The sequence below is a fragment of the Geotrypetes seraphini genome, chromosome 1, assembly GCF_902459505.1.
Source record: "Geotrypetes seraphini chromosome 1, aGeoSer1.1, whole genome shotgun sequence".
NCBI classification, from domain to species: Eukaryota; Metazoa; Chordata; class Amphibia; order Gymnophiona; family Dermophiidae; genus Geotrypetes; species Geotrypetes seraphini.
In genome coordinates this window covers 336,772,247-336,785,827 of record NC_047084.1, presented here as the reverse complement: position 1 = coordinate 336,785,827, position 13,581 = coordinate 336,772,247, and the positions used below count along the sequence as shown (strand labels likewise).

General features: G+C 42.4%; 1 protein-coding gene across 6 annotated transcripts in view; it reads right to left on the bottom strand.

The window, feature by feature from the left end:
- Positions 1-13,581, bottom strand: part of ABCG2 (ATP binding cassette subfamily G member 2 (Junior blood group)) — a 177,329-nt gene that overhangs the window by 125,617 nt on the left and 38,131 nt on the right. For 4 of the 6 annotated variants that reach the window (XM_033959388.1, XM_033959405.1, XM_033959440.1 and 1 more), the window contains one exon: positions 11,073-11,174. In XM_033959388.1, coding sequence (XP_033815279.1) covers positions 11,073-11,123 — 51 coding nt within the window. In that variant the 5' untranslated portion in view covers positions 11,124-11,174. The other 2 variants (XM_033959413.1, XM_033959430.1) reach the window with 2 other exon arrangements.

Here is a 13,581-nt window from a genome sequence, read left to right as displayed (position 1 = left end):
ACATCTTGTTCATGACTCTGATGATGTCATAAAGAGCATTCGCCACATAATCTACCCCCTCCAGCAACAGCTGGGGGCATACATCCTCCTCTGCCACAGGACTGTGCTGTAATCTGGTGTGGTAAACATGCTACAAATGAAGCTCTGCTGCAGATTTGATCCCAAAAGCTAGCGCTTCAAATTGCCTCCTAAGAACATCATCCACCTTGCAGTCCTGTGTATCCTTTAACATCACACCTCCCTCACTTTGTCACTTGAGCCACCATAGAATCCACCTTCAACTGACTAAACAGCTGCGGAAATTCCAGAACCATAGGGTAAAATTTAGCCAAAGTCTTGGCTACCCTTAGAGAGCCTTCTGGAGACTTCCATTGCTCAGTGACTAGCAAGGTGATGTCCAGGTGTGCAAGGAAAACGGTAGTTTGAGCATTTGTACCATTCATGACCATGCACTGAGAGGTCGACAGTTGTTGCGGTTCCAGTTTCAATTCCCTGAGCGCATCCATATTAATGTGAGGCATGGTAGCCAACGTAAAAAGCTGCCACAATGAGGGATCATCTCCCTGATTGAGCGGGACTATTGTCTCCTGATATCTGGTCCCTAAACGGGAACCTCAGTACTCCAGGCAAGAGACTGTGCTCTGGGACAGTAAAGGCATGGAGTCCGATCTATCCTCCCAGGCCTGGTCCGCCTGGTCATTCATGCTGGGCGTTGTATTCCTTAGTGGCGTAGAGGTCTCCTGAAGCAGAATCTCTCTCCAGCCCAAAGTTGGCGCACTCGCAGGCAGCACAGAGCATCCCAGCCCATCAGATAGGCTTTCCATAGGAAATTAACGAAATCCAAGGTAAACTCCTGAACAGGAGGCCCTGTGGATCCCTACAGGACCTCAGTCTGGCTTCTCTTGTGCTCCACCGTTTCCACAAACTTGCATTTCACGGACTTTGGGGTCTCCAGGCAGGATTTCTTCACTGCCATAGCATCCCTATCAGATTCAAAGGCCAGGCCAGGTTGTGGCAAAAGGTCATCAAAATGATGGAGCTAGGCATCATTGAGGAATCCAGTTCTATTGACTTCAGGAAAGTAAGCTCTGTCTCCAAACTACAGGTTGAACCTATGCCAAGGGTGGATGAGTTAATCGAGTGACTAGGAGGAGTCCAGTTTATCTCAGCTGTAGACCTGACCAAAGGATATTGGCAGGTACCCCTCACTCTGGAGGCCAAGGAGAACACAGCCTTTTTCTCATAATTCACAGTACTTCCTTTTAGCCTTCATGGAGCTCCAGCTACCTTCCAATGCTTGGTTGACCATCTTTTAAAACCACAAGGGGACTACACAGTGGCCTACTTAGATGACATTGTAATTTATAGGAAAGACTGGAGAACCTATCTTGTCTAAGTGGAAGTGGATCTGGACAGTTTAAGGATCGCTGGGTTGACAGCCAATCCAAAGAAATGCTTTTTGGGAAGACAGGAGGTCCAGTACCTGGGGGTATTTGGTGGAGAGAGGTCAAGTGAAACTACAGATTTAGAAAGTGGAAGCTATTACCCTCAGGCCAGTACTCCAAACCAAGAAACAAGTGTGAGCCTTCCTGGGGATTGTTGGATACTATAGGTGATTCATTCCATAATATGCTGAGAAAGACGAGCCCCTGACCTACATTCTGCAGAAGAAAGCCCTAGGAAAGATTTAATGGCCATCAGAGCTGGATGCAGCATTCTGAAATCTAAGAGGACATCTGCTTGAACCCAGTACTGGTCAACCCAGACTTCAACCAGCCCTTTGTGGTGCAAATGCCTCAGAAGTTGGGCCTGGGGCTGTTCTGGCCCAAGAAGTAAATGGAGAGGAACACCCAGTGACCTTCATTAGCTGCAAGCTGTTCCCCAAATGGACCTTGGAAACATTCCAGTATTATTTACTGGGACGACACTTTCTGCTGATCACAGACCACTCACCTCTTCAGTGGATGGCTCTCCACAAGGAATCAAATACACTCTTCCCTCCGTATTCGCGGGGATTAGGGGCAGAGCCGGCCCGCGAATATTGAAATATCGCGGATAACTTTCAGGGCCAGTTCTGACCCATCTCTACCTCCCTCCTGCATCCTGGACCTTCGTCAGACCTTACCTGGTGGTCTAGCGGTGTACTACAATGGGAACACATGGCAGCCATTTTGATGACGGCTCTGCACGGGGTAGGAGTGTAGGAAGATCAATCCTGCCCTGTGTCACCGCTAGACCACCAGGGAAGGTCAAGGATGCAGCATTTCTGTTATTACAAACCACCAGGCAAAAATCGTGAATAACCGAATCCAAGGGTATTGAAACCGTGGATTCGGAGGGAGAAGTGTACACACATCTTGAGGTAGCTCTTTTGCCTTCAAGCCTTCATCTTTGAGGAGTGACACTGAGCAGGCTGAGAGCATGCTAATGCTGAGTTTCTGTCTCAGGAGGTGGAACCTGACATGGCAGACACTCAACTAGGCAGGGTTGAGCTGGATGGGAGGGCATGTGAAGTAGTCTATAGGACGCTACCACTCCCCCTGATAGATACTCCCTCAGAGTGTCAGAGCCACCTTAACATATATGGCTCTTCCCTAGGAGGAAGAGACAGGAAGGGGAGGAGTCCAGGAAGCAGCTGACAGGGAGTATAAAAGGCAGGGCCACAGTAAGGTTTAGAAAGCCCAGGAAAGAGAAAAAGAGTGATTCCAATACATTCCTTGACTGCAATCACTAGACATCCCTGCTTGGCCGAGGTACTGTGAACCATGTTCTAGAGTCTGGCTGGGGCCAACTGTTGCAACCTCTGTTTGGGGTGTGGCAGCCACTGGCCATGAACAGTATCTTGGGCCCGTTTCAAGACTTTTGTTTTTGACTAAGAGACAATTTTTCTTTTCCCTGAACCTGTGAAGTAACAGGCTCAGGTTTCTGAATTAATAAAGAGTTCTGTTGTACCTTCCTTATGGGCAGGATTAAAGGATAGGCAAAGTAGAAACGTGTCTCAGGCCCATAGGGTTCAGGGCGGCCCGATGTGCTGATCTGATGACATCATCACATGTAGCTATGCCGATGTTCCACTCTTGCAGCAATGTGTTGGGAATGAATGTTGTTGGCTTTGGAGTCTTCTACTGTACACTGCTGGTGCCATGGAAGAACGGAGGGGTGCATGGAAACAGCCCGTAAGTGCTCCTACAGCCACTTTATCCCTCTACTATGGAACCAGCTGCCGACACAGAGTGCAGAACTCACTGATGACATTCCAAAGAGCAGTGAAGACCTTTCTCTTCAGTTGAATGTACCAGTATTCAGACTTCTCTTTAAATCTTTCCTCCTACATACCGTTCATCAGGGGTACCCAAATGGTCAATCGCGATCGACCAGTAGATCGCAAAGGCAACGCGAGTTGATTGCATTGCCTTTGGGATCTTTTTCTCCCTGCTGCTTCCCCAAGTCAGGCCTGGCACGTACAAGCGCCGGACTTACAAAACTTCACCTCTGACGTCAATTCTGACGTCGGAGAGGAAGTTCTGGGTCAACCAATCGCTGCCTGGCTGGACCGGAACTTCCTCTCTGTTAGAATTGACGTCAGAGGTAAAGTCTTGTGGGCCCAGCGCTTGTACGCGCCAGGCCTGGCTCGGGAAAGCAGCAGGGAGAAATCGCGTTGGTGGCTTGGGGTGGGGGTAGGGAAAGAATTGGAGAAGTGGAGAAATTGGCACGATGGCTTGGGGGGGCAGGGGGAGAGAGAAAGAAAGACAGGCAGGCAGGGGTAGAGAGAAAGAAAGGCAGAAATAAAGAGAGGGGCAGGGGGAGAGAGAAAGAAAGGCAGAAAGAAATAAATACTGGCTTTACAGAAGAAGGAAGTGCAACCAGAGACTCATGAAATCATCAGACAAAAAGGTAGGTAAATGATTTTATTTTCAATTTAGTGATCAAAATGTGTCAATTTTGAGAATTTATATCTGCTGTCTATATTTTGCACTATGGCTCCCTTTTACTAAACCGCAATAGCGGTTTTTAGCGCAGGGAGCCTATGAGCATCGAGAGCAACGCAAAGCATTCAGCGCAGCTTCCTGCGCTAAAAACCACTATCGTGGTTTAGTAAAAGAGGAGGGGGTATATTTGTCTATTTTTGTATAGTTGTTACTGAGGTGACATTGCATATTTTAAAGACATCTGCCTTGACCTCTAATAAAAACCCCGAATACAAATGATAATTAACATTTTCTCTGCGTACAGTGTGCTTTGTGTTTTTTTTAAAAATTTTATTGTTGGTAGATCATTTTGACTTAGTCATTTTAAAAGTAGCTCGCAAGCCATAAGTGTGGGCACCCCTGCCGTACATCGTTTTGTATGTTTTGCTGTAACCCGTTCTGCGCTTCCGGGAGGACAGGATAGAAATCTAAATAAATAAATAAAATAGGCCCATGTCTGGCTTCAGGAGAGGAGTAACAGGTGTTGTCACTGCCAGGAGAGGCCCAAGCAAAAAAAGTTGCTTAGTGTAGGATCCAAGAGGTAGCAGGTATTAAATGGGCTAACTTGGGGCAAACAAAAGTAAGCTGGAGAGTAGTTTGAGTCTGGATAGAAGGGGGGGTGACCTTGAATCTTGGAAGGAGAAAGGATTTGAGCTGGGGCAGGGCTGCCTAAAGTGAGCTGAAGGAGTACTAAGCCTGTGGTAAGGGCAACATGATATGAAGGAGGGATACTAAGCCTTGGGAGGGGCAAGAATAATCTCAAGGGGGGTATTAAGGCAGAGGGGAGTTGAAAGGAATAAGTAAAATCCATGAAATAAAGAGGCTCTGGCTTAAGCCATATCCTTGAATCCTCTCCTATGTAGCCTTGGTTATACTCTGCTCTGGCCGGATTTTCTGTTCTGCTGCCTTGCCTGGGAAGGTAGGAATTTTTTTTTTTTTTTTCTTGAAAGTAAAGTTGGATCTAGCGTTCTTCTCTGGATCCAACTTTGTTTTATTTATTTATTAAATTTATTGGTTTGTTACAACATATAACAACTTCAGGTAATATAAGCAGATATAAAGAAAATAAATCAAGCTAAGAAAAAATAATTTTATCAAGTCCACATTATATGGGGGCTGGCTATCTTGTACAAGTCTCTAAGAAGACAAAGAAAAAAAAACAAAACAAGAAGATTGTTAAGAATCAATCTGCCTGGTCTGTTTAGAGGCAGGCCAAGACAGGATCAGGAGGACACCTCCAGATCCAACTTCTATATGAAGAAAAAAAAAATATCAAGTGGTAAAGAATAAGCAAGTACAGTACTGTAAATAAATGGAGATGTGGGCAAAGCCAAGGGGAGGGGGAGGGGCCAGAGGACCCACTGAAGAATTAATCCTGCCCAGGCAATTACATGGGGAGAGAAGTTCTCCACTTTGGCTTTAATTCCAGAAAATGTCAGGGATATAAAACTTGGAAATGATATAAAACTTGGAATATAAAACTTGGATATAAAACTTGGAAATGAAACCTTAAGGAGCATTTCCTGTCAGCAGCAACAGCACCCCGGGATGAAATACCGTGACAATTCCTCTTCTCTAACATTCACTGCCCAGAACAGCAACAAGTGCCACTATTTAAGTTTATACGAGAAAGAGCAAGCACAAATACATTTTTCCCTCCAGTTCCTGACCCAGTACCAATTATATACAACTGTGTGTCGCTCAAACGTTCATAGAATTCTTCATTTTCCCAGGAATTATCTTTAAATATCTTTATTATTTTCAGCAAAATGTTTTCGGTTTCATTTCATTTTTTTAGTCGGACTAATTGGGGGAAAGGAGAAAGTTTTTAATTTGAAGCGTGTTGATTCTTACATAAGTATATGAACGCTAGATACAATACCGAGATTAAAAGGGTCTTTTGAAGGCTCGCCGGTCACCCTCCCGCAGCGCGCATGCTCGGTACTCACGCGCCGCTGCCGTGCTTCTTTCACGACTCTCCAGCCAGAATTGCAACCCCCCCGTGACGTCATAGACCCGTCAGATGCTCTTTAATAAGCTGTGACCTCTTTCGCTTGCTTATTTCTTCAGGATTTTTGTGTCTCTGCATTGTGTGACTTCGCTCTCTGCTTGTTACTAGGTTAGATCTGTATAACTCCTTTCATTCTGCTATGACCCATTATGTAGCTGTATCTGGAGAAGAAGCGGATATGTATGGGACTGCATTTGATGTAGCTGAAAGCTTCCAAAAGAGACAAAGGGAAGATTATAATTCTCTCCGGGTTTCTGCAGCTGGCATTTGTTAATACAGGCACAGATTTACTAGTGTTTGCCTTTTAATAACTTTGCTGTTACTTTGAGAAACTGTATGTCTATTGGTGTGCAGTGTAACCCTTCTATATTAATGATGTGTTTTCATTTAAAGAAGATTGTTTCAGTTGGTTTTTCTTTTTTAATTAGGTTCATCCTGCTGCATAAAAAACTACCACCTACCCCACACCTTTACAACAAAACCTTTCCAAACTCTCATTCAATCCCCTCTGCCCTACTCTTGCAATACCAATCTCTTTTCAAGGGACTGGATTGATCCCATGGAAGCCAAAGATAAGGCTACTGCGAATGGGGACCAATCAACCAAGGCCAGAGACTCTGAATCTCTTCTGTTAAAGAAAATGGTGATTTTGGATGCCAGAAATTAACTAACCTAGAGGCCCTTTTACCAAACCTTAGTGCATGCTTACATGGATCTTGGCCATTTTTACCACATGAGTAAAACGGCTGAAGTACCGCTTTTTTCTTTCTTTTTAATTTATTTATTTTCAATTTTCAAAATTAAAGACAAGCAAATATTAATTGAATACAGATTTAGAAATTAAATTCCCACACTTATTTGTTACCAGTAGTAAAACATTTAGGAAATAATAATTAATTATTTAGTCCACAATTTTTATGATCCAACAAAAGAAAATCAAGAGGAAATTATTAGAAAATTACCAAAAGGATGTCAATCCTTAGGGTTGAACTCCAAGATTCAAATTGGCAAGTCTAAGATCCTCTGGAAACATTGGCTGCAGGCAGGTATACGTACTTTAGCTGATGTGATCTCAAATGTGAAAATGCTAAATTTATTACAACAGCAACAATCATTCAGCATCTCAAAGTCTCAAGCTTTTAAATGGTTGCAGTTGAAACAGGCCAATCAGAAAGGGTTCCCCGATTGGCAAAATTTAAAAAATCAGCATAACTTGCCAGGCCTATGTTTCCAGACAGATTTCCAAGGGCATCAGGCTGCCAAGTGGTACAAATTAATATCCGAATATATAAATAAAAAACCAAAAACAAGCTTAAAAGACATTTGGAGCATTGAGCTAAAGCAGCAGATTTCTGCTACTCGATGGCCACGGATTTGGACTTGGAGGATGAAATCTACAGCATCAGCATCTATGAGACAAATCTGGTTCTTTTTGTTACATAGAATTTTTTGGATCCCAGTTTGTTTACAAAAGTTGGACAGTTCAAAGACTAATAGATGCTGGCACTGTCATCTTGAAATAGGGACACTGGATCATTTGTTCTATTGTCCCTTGATACTCAATTTTTGGAAATCAATATGGGGACAAATTAATTTGAAACTGGAATCTTCAATTCCATTGTTCTAAGAGGTGGTAATCTGTGGGACATTGTTGTCAACTAAAAGCAGACTCTATCATTATGACTGGGATAGCCATGCAAATGATTACCAAAAACTGGAAAAATTGGGATAGACTTAATTTTTCCTTTTGGTGGGAAACTTTTTATGTTTATGTTATAAATATGAAAAAATGAATTCAGAAATATCATGTCATAATAAACTATTTAAATTAACATGGGGTCCATTGACAAATTTTGTTAACTCTGATTAGTTGGATTATGCCTAAGTTATTTCCTATTTGATTTGAACATCCAGGGAGGGGGAGGAGTAAATATATTTTGTTGTATTCATTGATCAATTATAAGTGTTGTCAATGATGTTAATTGTATGTATATATTTAATGCACTGTTCTCAAATTGAAAATTAATAAAGATTTATTAAATAAAAAAAAAGATGTCAATGGAGAACAAGTTCAAAAGCCGATTTGTTACACTATAGGAGCAGCTATAGCTCTTATCATTACTACCCCCCCCCCCTTCTTTAGCCACAATAAAATCCAACACTTGTTTTGGTTAAAAAAAAGAGGACATTTTTTCCCCACTAGTGACTCACAGCATTTTGCAGGAAATTTTAATATAAAAGATGCACCCAAAGCTTGGACCCTTGGCCTATATGCCTAAAAGTCCCTTCTTCTTTTCTGTGTTATTAGAGAGATATCAGGAAATATACACACTGTTGAACCCAAAACATTTTATTCATATGTCTGAAGTAAGTCCAAATAATTAAATCCCTATCAAATTCCAGAGCAAATGTCACTATGAGAGTAATTATTTCAGTAATTACTTCCAGTGAATTTTCCAGAAAGTTAAGTTCAATTCACCATCTTCTGCTTCCCCTACTTTATTAGGAGTTGGCTTGTTTATTCCTGAAAGAGATATTCTGAGCCCTTAATATTGGTGGCAAAATTTTCAGCTGGTATTAACAAAATCTCTTTCAAGTGTCTATGTACCATCTCAAGTGGTGACAAAATTGGGGATTTAGGAAAATTTAACAATGTCAAGTTATTCTTCCTCTGTTTATTCTCCATAAATTCCAACCTTTTCTGGATAAAGGCTCTTTCTTTAATAATCTCTACTTCTAAGGTCTTAATATGGGTAATCTGTTCTTTAATAATAACAGCTTATATACCGCCATACCGTGAAGTTCTATGCGGTTTACAAAGATTAAGAAAAGGTACAAATTGATTTACTTTAAGAGGGGAGGAAGAAAGAGGGTTAATAGGACAGGAAATCCATTTTTGAGGAGAGAGTGATCAATAGAACAAGTTAATCGCTATAGAGGGGAGAGAGAAGAGAGGATCAGTTGTCTAGATACTTTAGGAACAGGTGTGTTTTCAGACGTTTCCTAAATTCCTCATAAATAGTGGGCGAAAGCAATTGTTCTAGGTCTTTACCCCATGATGCTGCTTGGTGCGAGAGAAGATGTTCATGGTGTTTTTTCAGTTTACAACCTCTCACTGGGGGGGAAACGAAGTTGGAATGTGAGCTTCTCTTGTGTCTGTTGGCTGAGAAGACGAAAAGGTCAGTTATATATTTAGGGGCAAGTCCGTGTAGTGCTTTGAAGTAGAAGCAGGCAAATTTAAACTTTATGCGCGCCTCCATTGGCAGCCAATGCAGCTGCCGGTAGTAGGGTGTCACGTGGTCAAACTTCCTCAGCCCAAAGATCAGTTTGACCGCTGCATTTTGCATCAATTGTAAACGCTGCATGTTCTTTTGGGAAATTGCTAAATAGACGATGTTACAGTAGTCAAGTAGACTCAGTACAAGGGATTGGAATAGGGTTCTGAATGCCGCTGTATCGAAATAAGCTTTAATGGATCTGAGTTTCCAGAGAGTGAAAAATCCCTTTCTGATCAAGGAGTCCACCTGGTCTCTCATGGTTAGGCACTGATCCAAAGTTACACCTAGTATCTTTATGGTAGGTTGGATAGGGTAATTAAGATTATTGATACATAGTGGTGATTTGGTGTCAAGCGGATGTGGCGAAGCAACAAAGAAAGTTGTCTTTTTTGAATTAAGTTTGAGCCTAAAGGTTATCATCCAGTGCTCCATCACGTCTTTAATGTCTTATTATACTCTCACCTTGTTTTTGTAGCATTTCTCTTTGAATGTTTATCTGGGAATTGATAGAGTCACAGTCTGTTATCACCATTGTTACTGCTTTTCTGGGGGTCAGGCTCCCAGATGTTGGCCAATGCAGAGATAAGTACACATTATATATGATAAAATAGCTGAAGAAAAATAGAAAATGAATATTTAAATATATATAAAAAACTAGAGATATTAGTATTGGACTATTGGTAAATGCACAAGAGCCAATGATGAAAGTCACCACGTAATTTCTTCCCGCGGTTCAGAATCCTAACAGCGGTGGAGTGGTGGGACTGAGGCTTTTGCATTTAATCAACTATTACTCTATGGAAAAAATTTTGGTATCTAGTCCCATTTCTTACCATTAAATCATTGCAGTATATGGACGGATATTAAGGTTGGAATAACACAACTAACATAGCCATTATTCAAGTGCTTTAAGTGTTAGAGTAATGGCAGGTGGGGAAATTGGAGGGGAGGCAGGGAGGAAAGGGAATTGGGGATGGGGGAGCCTTCTTTATTTTCTGCCCTAGCATGTCTAACACTAGTCCTGACTCTTGCTGTATATTTGGTAGGGAGACCCAAGCATCCCCAGCTGAAGACCTCCTTCAAAGATGGCCAGAACTGTCAAGCTTTGCAGTTGGCAATGTCTTCCTTGAGCCACTGACAACTAAGTATGCCTGGGATGCCGGCATCGGTGGCTTGGGGTTGTTGCTGCTGCCTGCTAAGCTTGGTAAAAGGGGGTTCTGTTCACCTTCAGAGAAAGTCTTCAGTTGACAGAGCTTAGGGGTCCTCATTAGCTATAGTATTTATATTTTGAGGTGGGAGTAGGGAGTAGCAGAAAAAAAATTTATGGCCATCCATCTTGGGCTCAGGCCCACCCAAAACTGGCTGTCTGGCTATGCCCCTGAGGCAAGGAGCAGACCAGAACAAAAACAAGGAGTTTTGAGGAAAAAAAAAAGTCCAATCAAGCTTTAATAACGGTATTGGATGGGTGAGAAACCGTGCCCAACTTGGCCAAGTTCAAGTTTCACCAACAAGGGCTGCCTCGGGGGAATAAAAGATAAGACTGATCAAACATGCACCACCAACTGCAGCAGCTTTACAAATAAAGGTAATATTCAACTGTTATAACTATGAGATTTAAGTTATGGCACCATTTTATCTGTATAGCTAGTGAAACATCCTGGTTTTGCTCCAACTCTCCTATCCCCCCAGTCTGTCTATTTTGATATCTGGAGATCATTCTTGATTCTTGCACCTCTTTTTTGAGAATGCTGAACTTCCATGCTTCTTGCCATTCTACAAATGCACTTTTACAGTATTGTAAGACTATATACTTACCGTGGAGTTTGTTGTATTGCATGGCTCATATTTCACTTCTGGGGCAAACATACTATCTTGCTTTCTATTTTTGTTTCTTCAGTTTCCTTTGGTTGGTTGTTCCTGATTCAAAAAAAAAACCAGAAAAGATTATCTGCACTTTGTTTTGCAAGTCATCATCCAATAAAAAATGTTTCCCCTTTGAAAAACAGCTTTTGTTCCACAAAATCCCTACGTCACATCACATACTGTAATTAGCTGGATTTTAGGAAAAATTCAGCCTAAGACATTTGTTTCTCATGCTCCTGCACCTAACTTATTGCACATCTCCAAACGTTGTAGTCTAGAGGCGAAAAAGACCCTGTGAAGTAAAAACATATCTAATTTGGGTCTAAATCAGAAGCTCCCAAAGTGTGGGTAGGGATCCCAAATAGTGTTTGCATTATCATTACATTACATTAGAGATTTCTATTCTGCCATTACCTTGCGGTTCAAGGCGGATTACAAAAGAATTACAAAAAACGTATTACAAGAAGAAGATATCTGGTAATTTCTAGAGGAGATAAAGAGTGGATGAGGTTGCTTTGGGGAATTGGGAATTATCAACGGATGGGGAGAGGGTGTCATAGAAGAAGGGCTACTTCACCTCCCTCTGTACTTTCACTGTCACCTGCCCAGTAATGGCAGTCAGTTCAGGGCCTGCGAGTCAAAACCTTGCCCCTTCCTCCTAGATCAGCTTCCTGTTAAGACTGGAAATCCATGCAGATAACTGGGTATGCCTAGGGTTGCCAGATTCTGTCCTCAAAAAAAGATGTGTGGCCCTGCCACAGTCCCACTCTGTTACGCCCTTAGTGCTGCCCTGTTCTGTTCCCCTACCCCGGCCCCAACACAAACCCTGTTTCTTTGGGACCACATCTGGTTGGCATCTGTGCATACAAGGGATGGGATGCAATGATGTTGCGTGCATGAGCGTGATGGCATCACGTCGCATCCACGCATGTGCAGATGCCTTCCAGATGCAGCCCTGAGCTCACTAGTTTTCAAAACCCAGACAAAGTGCAGGGTTTTGAAAACCCGTCCGGACGCTTGGACAGTCATAAGAACATAGGAATTGCGCTGCTGGGTCAGACCAGCTGTCCATCGTGCCCAGCAGTCCGCTCATGCGCGGCCCTTAGGTCAAAGACCAGCGCCCTATTTGAGTCTAGCCTTACCTGCATTTGTTCTGGTCCAGCAGGAACTTATCTAACCTTTTCTTGAATCCCTGAAGGGTGCTTTCCCCTATAACAGCCTCTGGAAGAACATTCCTGATTTCTACCACTCTCTGGATGAAGAAGAACTTCCTTACGTGTCAGGGTAAATCCGGACGTCTGGTAACCCTAGGTACACCAGGAGCACAAGAATACCTTTTTCTTTGGGGGTAACCAAGCTCCACCCCAGACCCCACTCCTATAATAACTGTACTAATTATAATGCAATTTCTTCCATTCATTCTACATGTGATATAATCTTATTAACAATATATAATGGTAACCACAAAATTAAACTACTGCTACTATTTATCACATATATAGCGCTGAAAGTCATACGCAGCGCTGTACATTTTGACATTTAATAGACGGTCCCTGCCCAGAAGAGCTTACACTCTAACTTGGACAGACATGACATATAGGGTTGGGGATGCAGAACCCAAGGTGAGAGGAGTTAGGAGTTGAAAGCGTTCTCCAAGAGGTGGGCTTTTAACTTGGTCTTGAACGCTGTCATCGACGGAGCACGCCATAGGGATCCAGGCAGTTTGTTCCAAGCATACAGTACAGCAAGTTAGAAGGGATGGAGTCTGGACTCGGAGTTGGCAGAGGAGGAGAAGGGCATAGATAGAAAGGACTTATCAGTTGAGTGGAGCTCACGGGGGAGGGGGAGGCATGGGGGAGATAAGTGAAGAGAGATAGTGAGGGGCAGCCAAGTGAATACATTTATAGGTCAGCACAACCAATCCCAACCAAATATCTAACACTCTATTTATCCTTAGATCTCTCTAATACTCTTATCTATCAAACGTTATCTAAAACCCATAATTTCACCCTATTCTTATCTCCTAAAGACCTCCACTTCCCTTTAGTAACTCTTTATCCAATGTTTATTACCTTAAAAAATTCTATGTCTTCGCTTATTCTATTCCTTTTAATTTGAATGTAATTCTTGTTTTTAGTTTGAATGTAATCCGCCTTGAACCGCAAGGTAATGGCGGAATAGAAATCACTAATGTAATGTAATGTAATGTCAGTAAGAGGAGTTTGAATTAATATAATGAAATGGATGGGAAGACAATGATGTGACTTTAGAAGAGAGGTAACTTGACTGTATGCAAAGAGAATTTTACTTAACTATCATTTATAGTCTGCTTTTTTCAGCTACTTCTGGGTCAGCTTCGCTGGAGGGGGGCGGGCAGAAAGGAGGGCATGGGATCTTCGGCAGCAGCTTTGGCAGAAAGGGGAGGGCGGGCAGACAATAAGGAGAATAAGAAGGGCATGAA